At 44.2% G+C, this 18,377-nt stretch overlaps 1 protein-coding gene across 3 annotated transcripts in view; it reads right to left on the reverse strand.

Annotated features, from left to right (window-relative positions):
* The window catches only part of RAB15 (RAB15, member RAS oncogene family), a 71,067-nt gene that overhangs the window by 27,257 nt on the left and 25,433 nt on the right, over positions 1–18,377 (reverse strand). For all 3 annotated transcript variants that reach the window (XM_063947193.1, XM_063947192.1, XM_063947194.1), the window contains exons 2-5: positions 17,922–17,982; positions 15,124–15,184; positions 5,198–5,275; positions 1,814–1,903 (exon numbers count right to left, since the gene is read on the reverse strand). In XM_063947193.1, the coding sequence (XP_063803263.1) occupies positions 1,814–1,903; positions 5,198–5,275; positions 15,124–15,184; positions 17,922–17,982 (290 nt within the window). The remainder of the gene's footprint in view (positions 1–1,813; positions 1,904–5,197; positions 5,276–15,123; positions 15,185–17,921; positions 17,983–18,377) is intronic.

The raw sequence follows: 18,377 nt of genomic DNA on the forward strand, positions 1-18,377 counted from the left end.
GGAATGCAGCGGAACAAAGGCCTGTTAATCCCAGAGAGACGATTTATATATGCAAATAAAGTCAACTTTTGCTGGAGAATAGAATAATGTTAGCTTTCTGGTTTGTATTTTTAAACATGCAACACTACAGAGGGATGCACAGCACTTCGAGAACCAATGTCCTCTGTATACTATATATTCTATAGTGTGTAGAGACCATTTTCCTGCAATAAACCCAATGGCTTTTTATCACCTACTTTGTGCTCAATGGGTAGAATGATTTCTTTTCTAATCCTGTCAGATACAAAATGCACAGCAGCGGAGTTACTGCACAGTCTGTCCCCTGAGGTAGAAGAGGAAAGTGTTGCCATGGGAACAGAATCCACTATTATAATAATTTCAAGGATACTCCTGGAGCATCACCAATAGACAGGTTAACTATTCTCATTCGTATGTCTGCTACAAAGTATGTTTAGGCTTTTTCATAGTGGAATTATTAATGTAATAGCTACATTTGGCAATTTGTTTTTTATTTTTCACAACAAGCATAAATAAACTGAAACAAGAACAAATTATACCACTAATACTAAAAGGTGTGAGCTTACAAAACAAAAATTAACCCTACACGTGCATTTAGGGTTGTTTGGAGCTATGTGCAATAAGTGCAATGCACCAGCTGCGTGCAATTCTCTAGGTCAGGAGATTCCAACTAGGGTTCTATCTGTATGTATGGAGTTTCTCCAGCCCAAAAACATACTGGCTTATATAAAAAAAATAATCTCGGACAGTATGCAGGAGTGTGTTAGGACATTAGAGGGACATGTAGTAAGCCTTGGAGAAAGAGAAAATGGGGGGGGGGGGGGGGGGAGAGAGAGAAAGAGAGAGAGATAAAGTAGCAGCCAATCAGCTCCTAACTAATGTTAGATATTGTTGAAAAAAATGAAAGTTAGGAGCCGATTGGCTGGTAGTTTCTATCTCTCTCAACCACTCTGGCTTAGTACATCTGCCCCTTAGGCTGTAAACATCAATGGAGCAGTGTGTGACATGAATAAATTACATGAGGCAGCAACTGAGCACCCAAGATGGCGACTGTACCTTCCACAATGTAAAAGTTTTTAGTCCTACTGGTAGGGTTACCACTTCATCCCTTTAATTCTGGACACATTAATTATACAGGTTCTGTGGCCGGCTGACTTCAAGACTCCATTTTATCTGGTTTTAATCAGCCACAGAACCTGTGTATTTAATCGGTGTCCAGAATTAAAAGGGATGAGGTGGTCACCCTACCTACTGGAACAAACAACTTGCAATGTCTGGGGGAGATGTATAAAAGCGTTGAGAGTGATAAAGTGGAGAAGTTGCCCATAGCAACAAAGCAGCTTCTGCCATTTTAGAACATGTTTAATATATTTGATTGGTTGCTATGGGCAACTCTTCCACATTATTGCTTTTGAAGACTTGATATATCTCTCCTGCAGTCCTCCTCTATCACCATTACTGTCCCCCTTTACTGGCAAGCCAAGACAAAGATGAATAATTTACAGCTGACTAGTTCAGTACAGGGATGGGCAGTGAGCAGGACCCTGGTCTTACAGGGGACACAGTATAGGGAGGAGACAAAGGTTCACTGGGTAGGTCTGGAAAATAGCAGGACAGTCTTGGTAGAATGTAAAAAAAAGTCTCCTTTTCTGATATGCATTCTCAAAAGCCTCATCATTGGAACTGTTGGAATCTTGAGTGTGAAATAGCCATTAATGGTCTGTACCACACACACAACAGTAGTAATCCTTTGTGCTAATCCCATGGGCTAAAGCAGGTTATATGCAGAACATACCTTCATCCCCTGGTTTTTCCCAACCTGTCTTTTCTGTTCTTCGTCAGCTTTGTTTCCAATCAAAATCTTCTGTACTCCGTCAGGTGCATACTGAAATGACAAACGTATAATCGTCAGGTCAGTTCTTGGTCAACTCCAATTAACACAAACCATTTATTTTCTCTAACAGGGAAGGAATACTGTAGGGCAACATTTTTAGAATGTTGGTAATTATACATAGATTATATATCATGCCTGATAACCTGTGTAAAATCTGTTTACAGCCAAAGATACACAATCTATGGAGAGATGTCTTTGACATAATAAAGTCAGGCCACTAGAATAAGGCTTCCCCCTCTCCCAGATACGACGATCCTCCATCACCGTCACCCACAGTTACAGTCATATCAGGCCATATACTCATTGCATCTGGATTTCCACAATAGCCCAGTACTGAAAATATCCATCTCCCCTCTCTACAATCCAGCAAACTTCCTATATGTTTACCAGGGATATTGCCACATAAAACCTGGTCTTGTTACAAGTTCCGGTTCTGTGTTGTGAATTTCAGATTAATTTCTAATAAATATTTAAAATTCCAGCGATAATATATGTTGCGGACGCAAGGCGCATCTTATTACCATAAAAGATAAAAGCGTGCTGTACGTCACAAACACTACATCCCTTAAGAAAAAACAAGTACACACACACACACATTATCTGAGTTCCAACGATCATTGATGTATATATTTGATATTAAAAGGATATGTATACAATATATCTCATGTACAGTATATATATGGTTACAGATTTACAATTACTCAGGAGGTAGATTGTTACAAAAGAATACATTACAGCCAGCATATGATACCATTTCCATCAATGCACACTATGCTCCATCTCTCTCTCTCAGTGATCAGTTGCAACTCGAACAGCAACCAGCAAACAAAACTTCTTATGACTGGAATCGCCTAACCGCTGTGTATTTTGGGGGGAGTACGTGTCTTCTGTTATTGGTCCAGGGGAGGGAACTTACTAATTCATGATGTGTTATTGGTCAGTTCATATACAAGCAACGTCCAGCCTTGAAGAAGCAGGATGTCTTTTGTTCTAATAAGAGTGACTTTAGCTTTCATACATTTAATCATAACTAATTGTTGCAATGAGCTACAACTTAACCCCAGGTATCAAATTAATCCACACATTCCTCTGATTATTTTGACACCAAGCATGACAGGTTTATCGTGTACCGTTCCTTTATAGTGTTCCGTTCCATTAATACATATACATGATGTTATACTCCATTATATAAAATTTAAAACATTATAATGTTTAGTGCTTGACATATTTAATTTATGTGTGGTATGAAATATGTGTTGAATATATCTTTGTGGCGTGTCTGTGTGAGTGCATATGCTACCATATATCGCTGTGCGTATTCGCACACACACAGCGACTCATCTGTGTGGAGTTTGTATGTTTTCTGCATGTCATATTTTTTATTTCGACAGCGTCATTACCATGGTTATTCCTGATCCAGATATTCTGCTTAAAAGGGGGTGCCTGGGTTATTCTTCCCAGGTTATGTTAAAAAGCTGTTTATTGGTGGACCAGAAGCACTGTGCTATGAGGTCACCCACTTTTATTGAGTTCACGCAAGTTTTGGAGGATATACATGGGTGCATTGTGATAGGGGGTGACCCGGAAACAACCTGGGTCCAACGTGTGAAAGGGGTGTTGGGCAGATGAGAGAGGCCTTGAAACAGCATTCATTAACTCAGATCAGTCCCAATTTTTAGGTGTGAAAGGGGAATAAATGTAACAGTTAATATTCTCAACATCTCACCCTGACAGATTATCAGGTGGCAGGGCAGAATGGAGAGAGACGCAGACACACAGAGACACACAGAGACACACAGAGACCAAAAAGCCTAAAAAATTGCTAAGAAGCCGACTAATTACAGGTCCAACATTCTAGTTTTTAAAATATTACTTATTAAAAAAAATTGTATTAAAAAAAATGTCCTCGTTTATTTTGCCCTACATGTATCGATAGTTGGCCCATGTTATGAGATGTATTTTAGCTTAACCATGTTACCAAGTCTTGGAGAGAGATGAAATACCAGCCCCTAACTTATTTTTCAAACACAACCTGTAACATAGTTAGGATCTGCTTGGCTGATACTTTATCTCTCTCAAAGGCTTTGGGGGTCATTCCGTCCTGATCTCATGCTAGCTATTTTTTGCAGCGCTGCGCTCAGGTCAAAACTCAGAAAAACTGCGCATGCACCGCAATGCGCAGGCTCGTCATGCAGATACAAAGCGGATCGTTGCTGGGCGATGCATTTAACTAAGAATCCATTCGCACAGCCAATCGCAAGGAGATTGACATGAGGAAGGCGTTTATGGGCGTCAACTGACCATTTTCAGGGAGTGGATGAAAAATCGCAGGCGCATCCAAGCGTTTGCAGGGCGGGTGTCTAACGTCAATTCCGGGACTGGACAGGCTGAAGTGATCGCAGTGGCTGATTAAGTTCAGACCTACTCAGAAACTGCACAAACTGTTTTTGTACCGCTCGGCTGCACGTGATCGCACACTTGCAAAGCGAAAATACACTCCCGTATAGGCGGCGACTATATGATCGCAGCGCTGCAAAAAATAGCTAGCGAGCAACTCAGAATGACCCCCTTAGTACATTTCCACCTTAATACAACCTATATTGGTCCTTCTTTTTTTCTCTCCCCATATCTGGCCACGTGTTAATGATCTGTTTAATTTTGTCTCACTAATTGGTACGGATTATGGAAAATCTAAATCAGATAGAACGGAGCTCAACAGGCAGAATTGTGTTTTGCGCTGGTTTACAAGCGGCCTCCGCTTTTATAACGTGTGTGCATCTTTCCCTGCATTATACACATGGAATATTATGGACTTGTACATTGTTTCTCTACAAGAGCCTTCTGCAGCATCTTCTGACCGGTCTTGCTCCACTTGTCCTAGAAAAGGCTACCAGGAGAGGGGGGGGGGGGGGAAGGGGCTAGCCAATTTGGCTATAACATGAGAAAAACTGCAGCTCTAGCCATAAAAACAGTTAGGAATACCAAAAACATTTCACTTATGTTACAGTAATTGTGTCATGTGTATCTTGTTATTAAAAAAAAAAAAGTTCACCTTCACATGACTAATTAACTCACTTACATACGTCCTCCTGCAACTATTACTATGGAGGATATGTACTAAGTAATGAAGAGTGATAAAGTGGAGAGAGATAAAGTACCAGCCTAACTGCCATGTTACAGGATGCGTTTCAAAAAAAATAGCAATAGCAGCTGATTGGAAGCTCATGTAACACTGTCCATTACAATCAATACATTGATTCCAGTATGTAATGAATAATATAATACCTCATCCACATCGCTGGCCCACTTCATTATATGCTGGTAAGAGCGCTCACTTGTTATGTCATACACTAGAAATATGCCCTTCAAAAGAGAAAATGGAAAAGATTATTTTTGACAGTACAGGATTAGGATATCTCATACAATCATTAGCCGCACATTAGACCACAACCCAAAGTCATATTGTTTCATATTTATTAATGTCATGGAAATATTAATCCTGTAATATCATGTAACTATGTCGGAATGTCATGGGTATATAGTTATTCAGCAATGAGCGGGAGGATCACTCAAAGTGTCAAAGTCATCCATTCCAATTCTGGACCCATTGATCTGGTCTGCCTACGGTTCAGGAGTGCTAATTAATATTTGCATTCCTGAACCGTAGGAAGACGCTGTTGCCTTATAGGTAATTGTCCGCACTTAGTATAATATTAGGCCATAAGATGTTGTCTGAATCAAAATATAATTCATTATAAATAGGCGATGTTACCATAGTGGACAGTATACTGGATATATATAGTAAGGAATAGATATGAAATAAGTTTGAATGTATGAGGTAATGTTTAGCTGATTTAAGAAATTAGGTTTGTGTATGTGTTTATATAGATATACTGTATATTTGTGTTTTACTGCAAGATGGTAAAAAATAGTGTAGGGAACAGGTTTATTCTGCTCTAGTCATAAATAAGGCCAGAGAGGTTACAGTAAGATCAAGAGTCATTGTAGAGAAAAGGTATTAGGCCATAAATGATAATAGGTATGTGACAGAGCTCTGTTGGTCATTGGAATTCACAGGTGTGCTTACAGTAGATCAGAATCTACTGGTTTGTCTATTGTCCAGTGAAGGTTAAAAGCTAGGGAGCATAAATTAACTACTATGAAAAGAGATCACATCCATTGATAAAACATTGTGTAACCGACCCCAGGAAAACTTGTCAATACAACAGAACTTTGGATGAAAAGACATTCCAGATTTTACAATACTATACTTGCTTAAGGCAGTGTGGACACCACACTTTTATGACACCATGCCTCTGTGAACAGGACACGACAGCCCAGTTCAATGTTTGTTTTATTACACCTTGGAATCTGACAAACCTATAATTACCTATTCCATTGGAAACTATGAGAATATGATAGTTTGAATTGGTAAAATATGAGATAAAAGGACCAGACTTGTAGTTAGGAGTTAGAAGGAAGAGGGAGAGGGAGAAGAAGAAGGAGAAGGAAGGAAGTCAGTCAGGAGGAGAAGTCATGGAGAACATGCAGAAGGAATGATTCTTGGGATGGCAATCTTTAACTTGCAAGTATAAATATGATAATAATTGAAACTGTTTGTGAAACTTATGTCATGTTGTTTTAGGTTATGTAACGAAGGAAACATAGCATAGCTTAATATAATTATAATTAGTATATATATCACTACTGTGTATATCTTATTCTGTACGATTTGATCTGCCTGTAAATAAAGAATCATATAAAAAGAGCGGTAATATTCAAGCTTGAACTCTCTTTAAGGAATCTTAACTTCATAATTTCATAAGTCATATATATATAAGGACTGCATATATTTATCAGCCAATTAATTTGTAAGCCTGACATAATATATTTGCAGATATATATGATAACGCATATTAATTTAAATATATCCATATATTAATAACCATATATGTTATATTGAATATTAATATTCATAAATAAGATTCCATAAATCAATAACGCATAGGCCCACATTTATCAAGCCTTGGAGAGTGATAAATTGGAAGGTGATAAAGTACCAGCCAATCAGCTCCTAACTGTCATTTTTCAAACACAGCCTGTAACATGGCAGTTAGTAGCTGGTTTGTTGGTACTTTATCACTGTGCAATTTACTACTCTCAAAGGCTTGATAAATCTGGGCCTTAATTTGATTTACTGACTAAGTGAAATCATCAATTCATAGTAAAGTTAGGGATAGATATAGATACGTGTGTGTGTGTGTGTGTGTGTGTGTGTGTGTGTGTGTGTGTGTGTGTGTGTGTGTGTGTGTGTGTGTGTAGGTTATAAAAGGCATTGGAGCTTTGTGCTTTTTGAGGATTAAATTGTTTGTCTTGTGATACAACCTTTGTGCCCCATTTACTATAAGTCATCCTTTTTATTTGAATTGCAACATACTGTACATATGCTCTGTTATTGTAACGTTTTTATGACTTCCTTTTTGAAAGTAAAGTATTTCTATTACTAGTCCATTTCATATATGCTATAGACAGAGGTTCTCAAACACGGTCCACAAGGGGAAGCAGTTAGCTTCCCGACGGATGGGATCCCGGTGGTCAATATACTGATGCTAGGATCTCAAGGGAGGACACAATGGCAGTGTCTACATACCGACGCCACTCGGGATGCCGGCATCGCGCGCAGGGGGGGGGGGGCTAGGTTTAGGGGCAGGAAAAGGAGGGGTTGGGGTTAGGGACCGGGGAGGGGGGGGGTTAGGTTTAGGCACTTAGAAGGCAAGCTTAGGCCTCAAGCAGGGAGGGTTAGGTTTAGGTAATGGGGAAGGGAGGCACCAAGCGGGAAGGGTTCGGTTAGGGTCAGGGTAGAGTTGGGGGGAGGGGGATGTAATGAAATAAATGGTCAAATTCTACCTCAAAAACCACACCTTACTAAAGCTTTGGTTCTAGTACATACATTATATGCTCTGTCTAGTTGTCCCATTTATATACATTCATTTATCGGTCTAATATGCCGATACATTATATTTTGTGATGGTCTGTACTATTCATTGATGTTGCTTCAATGTAATAAAATAACTTAATATGTATTTGGATTGTTCTACAGCCTAATGCTTAGTTGGGATGTGGTTAAGATGCTGGTGGTCAGGATTCAAAGCAGACGGAATACAGACACCCATCAGAAAGCAGACACCAGAATCCCGACAGGGTCAGGAGATTTAGGCATCAAGGCGGAGGGTTAGCATTAGTCACCACTGGGGGCGGAGGGTTAGCATCAGTCACCACTGGGGGGGGGGGGGGGAGGGTTAGCGTTAGTCACCACTGTGGGGGGGGGGTTAGCTTTAGTCACCACTGGGGGGGGGGGGGTTAGCTTTAGTCACCACTGGGGGGGGGGGGGGAGGGTTAGTCACCACTGGGGGGGAGGGTTAGCGTTAGTCATCACCGGGGGGGGGGGGGGGGCGGGGAGGGTTAGCTTTAGTCACCACTGGAGGGGGGGGGGGGGGGAGGGTTAGCTTTAGTCACCACTGGGGGGGGGGGGGTTAGCGTTAGTCACCACTGGGGGGGAGGGTTAGCGTTAGTCACGCTTAGGCTGCAGGGAAGGGAGGGAGCATACTGTACCTCGCCTCTGTCGGGATCTCAAAGATCTAGATCATACTGTACCTCGCCTCTGTCGGGATCTCAAAGATCTAGATGCAGGCGTCGGTATTGTGACCACCATCCTGTCCCACCGGTCAAATCATACTGAACCCATAATGTAGGTATATGCTATTATTAGAGTCCAGTATTTGATAGTTTAAAACCACAATCCCAGAGATTTGTTTCTACCAAGCTAAGTACATTTTGACCACTGGTGTATCTATAATGGGTGCAGTGTGTACGGAACACACAAGCCCCCGAGTCCAGAGGAGGCCCACACTGCACCCATTTCTTCTATACTTACCTTTCCGGTGTCCATCAGTGACCGTGTGTGGTCCCCCTCCTCTCCTGTAGCCGTCACCGCTGCAGCTAGCGCACCGAGCGCTAGAGACTCTGGCACAGTGCCAGAATCTACAGCGCATACGCAGGACTCCGGAAAAATGGCACATCGGCCATTTTTCTGAGTCCTACGCATGCACTGTAGACTCTGGCACTGTGCCAGAGCCTCAGTACTGAGAGTGCCAGCAGCGGCGGTGACGGCTACAGGAAAGGAGGGCGACCACACACGGGTCCCCTCCTCTAGAAACGCCGCTGATTTTAACCATGAGTCAGTCAACTTTCTTAGCTATCCTCCTACAGACAGTCTGATATACATAGACAGATGGTATTGTACTAAATCTTCTACAGAGGACAAGTGGAAAAGTTGCCCATAGCTTCTAGTTATAATTTGGAAAGTTTGATACATCTCCCCCACAGTCTACTACACAGATACAGGCTCACAGTGTCATGTGATGACAGAGGGGAGTGCGTTCGAGCTTCTCTGCTCCTTAGTCACTTGCCATGTGACTTGTTGCCATGGCAATTTATAATACTACATTATTACTATTTCATCATCTTTTGTTATTTACTGTTTCGATTTGACGGGATCTTCATTATTGTGTATCAATCAGGCTTACCTACACACCAGCACTATTTGCTCCATCAGCATTTATACCGTCTCTCTTGTATTTCAGAATAAATATTTAATGGCAGAAGGACATTTACACACTAATTCTGCAACTAATGTCCAGAGTATGGGGGAGACTTATCAAACCTTGGAGGGAGATAACGTACAAACCAATCCGTTCCTGGCTGTCATTTTTTTTTAAACACAGTCTGTAAAATTACAGTTAGAAGCCGATCGCCCTGTACTTTCTCTCTCTCCATGGTTTGATGCATCTCACCCTGTGTGTTTGACCTCACTCAAATTTCCCCCATAACTTTCTGCCTTCCTCTAAAGACAGTTCAATGTCACCTAACATTACATCATCCCACACACAGATGTATGAGAGTTCTCACGCACCCGCACACCCAGGGTCAGATTAATGCTGGTGGGAGCCCAGGGGCAATTAAGTTGTGGGAGCCCCTCACCAGTAAATGTGTTTGCAAAACCAGAGCACCACCTGTGCCCAAACCCCCCCCCCCCCCCCCCCCCCGCCTCACCCGCTTGACACAACCCTGTGTTGGCCTCCTCACATTAGGGGTACCCCCGGGACAACCACCTGTCGCCCCTTCCCATAATCCGGCTATGTGCACACGTATCGGACTTCGTCAGATTTCTTTTTTTGGGGAGTGTCACGTACATATTGTATGCTCCTACAAAAAGTAGCTTCCCCCAATTCCAGGTGTTACTTCCAAACATGATGGGCCAAGAGGTTCTTACATGCCATCAAATTGTATGTTATTTTGATTCTTTTGTTATGGGCTCCAATAAATCATGATAATAATTGCTGGTGGCATACTTCAGTTCCTATAACTGCAATTCTTGTGAATATGACGCTAGTATTTAACATCACTTACCTGTCCAGCAACCAGAGGCATAACTAGGGCTGATGGAGCCCAGGGCAAAGTAAAAAATGGAGCGTCTTTGAAACACAAATTAGGGAAGTGCGAGAGTATCATCCCCAGTGCACGAGTGAAAATGGCGGCGACGCGCGGCTCTTTATATGCAATACGAATCTCGCGAGAATACGACAGCGGGATGATGACGTTCAGGCGCGCTCAGGTTAACCGAGCAAGGCGGGAAGATCCGAGGCTGCCTCGGAACCGTGTAAAATGGGTGAAGGTCGGGGCGGGGGGGGGGGGGTCGGATCCTGAGGAACCGAACCCGCTCATCTCTAAATAAGATGCACATAAAATTAGTGCTTAATATTTTGAGTGTCAGATTCCAGAACCAATCCCTCTGATGTGAGATTGCCTCCATAGGATTAAAGTAGTTTATGACATCGGAGGATGGAATAACATATGGGGCCAAAGGCCAAAAAGCTTTGCTTTTCTGAGTCTGGGACATAGAGGTAGGCTTGTCCCTATTGATAATAGTGGGGGCTGCAGTCTACAATGTTAATGAGCCTTTTTCTGATTTTTGTTAAATCTCCTACATAAGGCTGTTACTTTCTGCGTATTTTTATGTGTCACCACTATATACTTACTAACTATATGCGGTTTCTGCATAATTTATGGAAAATGGTCTTGATCACTCTCTCACAATAATTATATTGTATTAGCAGTGAAATAGTCAATAGTATCCCACTGATCTCGGATTTATTCAAGGAACCAGGTTCATATTTTTATAGGGCCCATTTATCATCAGTTATACTTGCAGTGCAATCTGGGTGCGATATTAGCACTGAAAATCACATTGCAGAATGCAATTATACTTCCCCAATGTATTAAAGAGCACACACAGACGGGGCTTTTGTACTTGTAGGGCAACTCTCAGCCAGCGCAGATCCTGTGGCTGGCCGGGAGATACTTGTCGCTGCCAGGGTCGCAGCGGCTGCGTGTGACATCACGCAGCTGCTGCAGCCCATCCGGCCACGCCTGTGTTGGTCGGACTGCGCCCCAAAAAACAGCAGTCAAATCCCGCCGTGCCACTTCCTCTGCCCAGCGACCGCCCCTGCCTGTCAATCGAGATTTGGAGAGCTAAAATCTCATGTACACATTACAGGTTGAGTCTCCCATATATGAAAATCAGATACCCAAAATCCAACATGTTTTGAACGTAAGATAGTAACACCTTTGATTACTGATGGTTCAATGTACACAAACATTGTTTCATGCACACGAGCAGGCCCGGCGCTACCCACTCAGTGAACGGATGCAGTGCAGGGAGGCGCTGGGACGGAGAGGTGCTCCCCCAGCTCTGCATCCCTTCCCTGCTGCTGCGCCGTCCTGTCCCCCCTGCTGCTACTGCCCAGCTGCTGTGCCTGTCACTGTATGACAGGCAGCGGCGCCGGCAGCATGAAAAGACCCCCACCCCACCCACCTGCGACAGTGGCTGTGTGCAGTGCGGGTCCTGAAAAGGGGGTGGAGCTACACGAGAGAGGGGCAGAGCTACACAGGAGCAGGCAGCTAAACAGTGGGAGAGTAAGCACTGCAGTGACAGCCATCCAGACTTGGTAAGTGGAGAGTGAGAGAGAAATGTATGTGTATGGTGGGGGTGTGTATGGTGTGTGCGTGTGTATGCGCGCGCTTTATGGACGCTACTACTGGGGGCTATTACATGTAAGGACGCTACTATTACTGGGGGGGGGCATTACGTATAAGGATGCTACTATTACTGGGGGGCATTACGTATAAGGACGCTACTGTTACTGGGGGGGCATTACGTATAAGGATGCTACTGTTACTGGGGGGGCATTATGTATAAGGACGCTACTGTTACTGGGGGGGCATTATGTATAAGGACGCTACTGTTACTGGGGGGGCATTATGTATAAGGACGCTACTGTTACTGGGGGGGCATTATGTATAAGGACGCTACTGTTACTGGGGGGGCATTATGTATAAGGACGCTACTATTACTGGGGGGGCATTACGTATAAGGATGCTACTATTACTGGGGGGGCATTACGTATAAGGATGCTACTATTACTGGGGGGGCATTACGTATAAGGATGCTACTATTACTGGGGGGGCATTACGTATAAGAACGCTACTATTACCGGGGGGGGGGGGGGGCATTACATATAAGGACGCTACTACTACTGGGGGTGGGATTATGTATAAGGACACTACTACTACTGGGGGGGGGGGCATTACATATAAGGACGCATCTACTACTGGGGGTTCACTACGTATAAGGATGCTACTACTACTACTACTGGGGTGCATTACGTATAAGGACGCTACTATTGCTGGGGGGGCATTATGTATACGAATGCTACTATTACTGGGGGGGGGGGCATTATGTATAAGGATGCTACTATTACTGGGGGGGCATTATGTATAAGGATGCTACTATTACTGGGGGGGCATTATGTATAAGGATGCTACTATTACTGGGGGGGCATTACGTATAAGGATGCTACTATTACTGGGGGGGCATTATGTATAAGGATGCTACTATTACTGGGGGGGCATTACGAATAAGAACGCTACTATTACCGGGGGGGGGGGGCATTACATATAATGATGCTACTACTACTACTGGGGGGGCATTAAGTATAAGGACACTACTACTATTGGGGGGGGGCATTACATATAAGGACGCTACTACTACTGGGGGTGGCATTATGTATAACAATGCTACTACTACTGGGGGTGGCATTATGTATAAGGACACTACTACTACTGGGGGGGGCATTACGTATAAGGACGCATCTACTACTGGGGGTGCACTACGTATAAAGATGCTACTACTACTACTGTGGGTGCATTACATAAGGACGCTGCTACTACGGGTGGGGTATTACGTATAAGATGAATAAGATTGTGCTACATTGTGGCGTAATTTTAAATGGGGGTACTATTGTGTGGCCATGCCCCTTAGTTGTGAGACCACACCACTTTTCCCGATGCACAACAAAGGAATATGGGAGAGCGCAAATTTATAGTTTGCAGGGGGGTGCCAAATACCCTAGGATTACAAATATTGTATAAGTAACTTTCTTATACGTGTTAAAACTCTTACATGAAACAAATCTATTTTGTGTTTAGACATGGTCCCATCCCAAAGATCTCATTATGGTATGCATATATTCCAAAAGACGGAAAACTCCGATATCCAAAACACTTCTAGTCCCGAGCATTTTGGATATGCAAGACTACCTGTATAATCTTTGCATCGGAAAATGGTTTCCCTGGATCCCAAAAAGGTACATTAGAATGGACTTTGACGCAACGCTTCATAGTATGCGCATTTACCATTGTAGATGCAATAGCGCAAAATTAGGAGAGAGCTGATTTTACATGGGATATTAGAAACACCAGGATGGGGGCATGTAAGTCAGGAATAAATAGGGGCATCTGCACATAACGAAAAGTGAAGCATTGCTGCCAGGGCAGCCATCGGGGAAACGGGAGGGGGGGAGGGCCTGGTGTCCCGGGCCCTTACAGAGTGGGGGTCCACCCCTGGCTCCTACCGCCAGTACCTGTAGAGCTGCACCAGTCTGTGAATCAACACTAGCTTCTATGAGGAAGTGAGCAATAATCTTGATCAAGGAAAAGCAGTGGATGTGGTCTTCCTAGATTTTGCAAAGGCCTTCGATACAGTTCCTAACAGGAGACTGATGATCAAATTAAAGTAGATTGGCCTAGGAAAAACTATTTGCACATGGATAAACAGCTGGTTGGATAGCAGGGTGCAGCGGGTAGTGGTCAACGGGAAGTCCTCAACTTGGTCCACAGTAGTCAGCGGTATACCACAGGGGTCCGTGCTCTGTCCACTACTGTTCAACATATTTATCAATGACCTAGAAATAGGCCTGGAAAGCACAGTGTCAATCTTTGGAGATGATACTAAACTGTGTAAGGTAATTAACTCAGAATTGGATGTGGAGTCCTTGCAGAATGATCTATCTAAACTTGAACTCTGGGCGTCTAAATGGAAAATGAGGGTCAATACAGACAAATGCAAGGTTATGCATTTCGGGACTAAAAACAAACTTGCAACCTACATATTAAATGGGGAACGCCTAGGGGAATCAGAGTTGGAAAAAGATTTGGGGGTATTCATTGATAATAGGCTTAATAACCATACGCAATGTCAAAACGTAGTAAAGAAGGCAAGTAAGGTGCTAGCGTGCATAAAAAGCGGAATTGAGACAAGGGACTCGGATGTAATCATGCCGCTGTATAAGGCATTGGTACGTCCGCACCTGGAATATTGTGTTCAGTTTTGGGCACCACTGTATAAAAAAAAAAGAAGACATCAGTGAACTCCAAAGTGTTCAAAGGCGAGCTACTAAATTGATTAAAGGCCTAGAAGGACTGGACTATAAGGAAAGACTTACTAGGTTGAATATGTATACACTAGAAAAGACGCACCTGAGAGGAGATATTATTAATATCTTCAAATATGTAAAGGGACATCACAAAGAGTTATCAGATGAATTATTTATTAAAAGAACACAGTTTAGGATACGTGGGCACTCGCTGCGACTGGAGGAGAGAAAGTTCCGAACGCAACGGAGGAAAGTTCTCACTGGGGGGGGCGGGGCTGACTATTTTGTCAGTCCTGGGCCCCACAATTTCTGATGGCAGCCCTGACTGCTGCGTATTATACACCTTCACAACAGACCTTCAAGTAGTGGAACATATACCTGTGCTCTCCTGTAGTACTGCTTCGTTATGGTCTGGTATCGCTCCTGACCAGCCGTGTCCCTAAAATAAAAACGTTCAGTTGTTAATAGATCACATAACAAAAGCATTAAATCACAGCTATTGAAGCGTGTAGCATGGTCATAATTATGTCAGTTCTTCTAAGCCCTGCCAAAATATTCCATCACATCACTGTGATTCAGACACTGAGCCGTGAGGCTTTATATGCTGGATTTCCTGACACAAGCTACGGGAAGCATGAAGATTGATTTATTTATTTTTCCATCTCATCCCACTGCTCTGTCTAGACAAGCACTTCAGCCTAGATAAGAATCTGCAGTCTTGTGCATTCAATCACCACCCGGCCGGTATTCAGGTGGTTGCCTAGAAATCCGGATTCCAGCATTCTGTACTCACAGGAATGATCAGTATTGCAGGTTTGGCAGCACAATCCAGAACTATGAGACCCAGTTATCATTCAATATTTTCAGCTTAATCACCAAAACCACTTGTTTTCGTTTTCGGGGGTTAACCAGAAATATTAACTATCACATGAAGGCATACTTAATATTTCCGGTAGGGCGGGCAATCCTCCTGATTTTCCTCATCAGGCCCTCCACTCCCCACCGCGGCCACCCACAGCAGAGAAGTAGTGGGCAGCCGAGGGGATCCGATTTGCACTAAATCGTGTCATCGTAGCTCCGTCCCCGCTATCCAGTGCCTAGTTTATCAGCACTGTATGGCGGGGGGAGGAAGCCACGATGAAGCAATCGTGATGTCACCTCCCCCGCCCCCGGACTGCCCACTTTTCCGTCATCACGCACCCTCGGACGGCTCATCATGCCGCCGGCCACGCCCCCATGCGCCTTCAACGCTGCCTCCTCCCGGAGTTGGGGGTAGCAAGATAGGCAAGTATACCTGAAGGTATAACAGAGGTAATAATATATTAACCAGTAGCGGATATTGCCACGGGCAAGCAGGACTTTTGCCCGGGGCGCCGCCTTCCAGAGGGCGCAGGGCGCCATCTGGAGGGCGCAGGGCGCCATCCGGAGGGCGCCGCACCAGGGAAAGATCCGCTGCTGCTGTGTGCCCCCCACTGTCCCCCTGCTGCTGCTGAGAAGGGAAACTAGACGCGTACGCGTCTAGTTTCCCTTCGTGGAGAGGTCCTTTACTGTGCGGTGCACGATGACGTCCTCGCGCACCGCACATCATTTCAGTCTGTACAGGGGGCGTAAATGACCACGCCCCCTGTACGAAGCCACGCCCCCTAATGCCACCCGGGCCGCCAGAAGCCCCAGAACCGGCCCTGATATTAACCCAATGTAATTGCGTTTTGCAGAATGCGATCCTGGGTGCTAATCTAGCATTGTAAATGCTATTACTGATAAATGGACCCCTAAATCAGCTGACCTATAAACATCCAAAAAGGTATGCGCTTACAATTTTGAATCCATGAAAGTTGGTAAAAAAAAAAAAAAAAAGTCATAACAACAACAACAACAGTGTGTTAAATGTTTACCATGAATCTATGCAACACTACAAGGCGGAGACAGAGCGTTGCAGGGGTGGAGCCATCCAAACGGGGGGGGTGGTGCAGTGTGAATGGGGACGTGACCACGGCGGCTGCATGACATCACAAACGGGAACATGGCGGAGGGCCCCTTGCGGGCGCAGCTACATTGCGCCAGCAAGAGGCATCCACAATTCCTGCGAGGAAGAAGAAATTGCACTGCGATCGCAATTTTTGCTTCATCAAGGGGGGGGGGGGGGGGGGGGGGAGGCAGAAGTCAACATGCTGGGTGGCCTTGCCCTGCGACGGGCAGTCCCCAGTATGCGATCCAAAGGATTGCAAATTCTGCTAATTAGCCGAATTTGCAATTCTTACTGAATTAGGCCCTATATACACAATAGCAATAAAAGAAAGAGGAGGCAAAAACACAGATAATGCTCGGCACAACAGGTAGCGACCTAGTCAATGACGGATTAATAATACTAGTACACTTACAGAGGTCAGCTTGTGTTTCAGATGTGATGATTTTCAAGTTGAGGACTAAACTTGATAGTTAAGAAAAATTGTGTAAAACAACTTAACAGACAGCATTAAATGGAATATAGGAGGTCATTCCGAGCTGACCGGCCCCGCATGTCAGTGCCGCCTACCCCCCTTCCCAGATGCCTTTGCACTTCAAGAGTAGCTCCCGACCAGCGCAGCTTTAGCATGCTGGTCGGGAGCTACTGTTCGCTCCCCGGCCCGCAGTGGCTGCGTGTGACATCACGCAGGCCACTCCCCACGCGATCCAGTCACGCCTGCATTGGCCGGACCGCGCCCACGAAACGGCAGTCAAACGCCGCCGTTTCACCCCCTTCCGCCCATCGACTGCCTCTGCCCGTCAATCTGGCAGAGGCGATCGTAGCGCAGCGATGGCGCATTTCTAACCCGATCACTATGCTGCGAAAAACTGCAGCGTGCAATCGTGTCAGAATGACCCCAATAGTCAGCCATTCTGCACAGCAATTCCCCATCTTCTCTCGGGTTTGGAAAGAATTACACAGCTAGGTTTAAAATCGTCATTTTGAGTAAAGACTGGTGACATTGTGGGCTATGCAGCCACAGCTCTGGAGCCGCCTCTGCTTGCGGCTCTGCAATTCCTTACAAGTACGAATTAGGCCCTTAATGCTGTGTAAGCTAGAGAAGCTTTCCCAGGATTTCCCTGAATATCAGAACACTTCTACACACCCTCACTACAGATTGTTAGGTAGCTATGCGTACGGCAGTGCAGAATCAATACATGCCACTTACCAGATCTGTATTCGCACTTTGATGCCATCAACATCGATGGTTTTCATTTTAAAATCGACTCCTTGGATGAAAAATAAAAACAAAACAAAATTAAGCACGTTACAAGCGACTATCCCTTTTATAGGTTTTATTTTATTCAATTAAACATGCAACCGTGTTTAATTGAACAATTCTGACATACTGAAGCAGCACTAGAGTATTGCTCATTGTAAGGTTCATATTTACGAAATAATCGGGTTTTAACCCCGATAATTAGAATTTCTCATCACCACTATTCGCGGCAGTAAGAAATAGACATTCTCCTGATGTACTAAAAATCTCACAAGGGACAGGGGCTCCAAAAGGATGTGCAAAGAAGTGAAATGATCACAAAAGCAATCATTTCACTTCTACTGCAGGAGCTGGGGGCCCTTCTGAGCGTGTGGGGAAGCACAACAAAGCCCTTTGCATGGACAG

Source organism: Pseudophryne corroboree, chromosome 12 (assembly GCF_028390025.1).
Source record: "Pseudophryne corroboree isolate aPseCor3 chromosome 12, aPseCor3.hap2, whole genome shotgun sequence".
NCBI lineage: Eukaryota > Metazoa > Chordata > Amphibia > Anura > Myobatrachidae > Pseudophryne > Pseudophryne corroboree.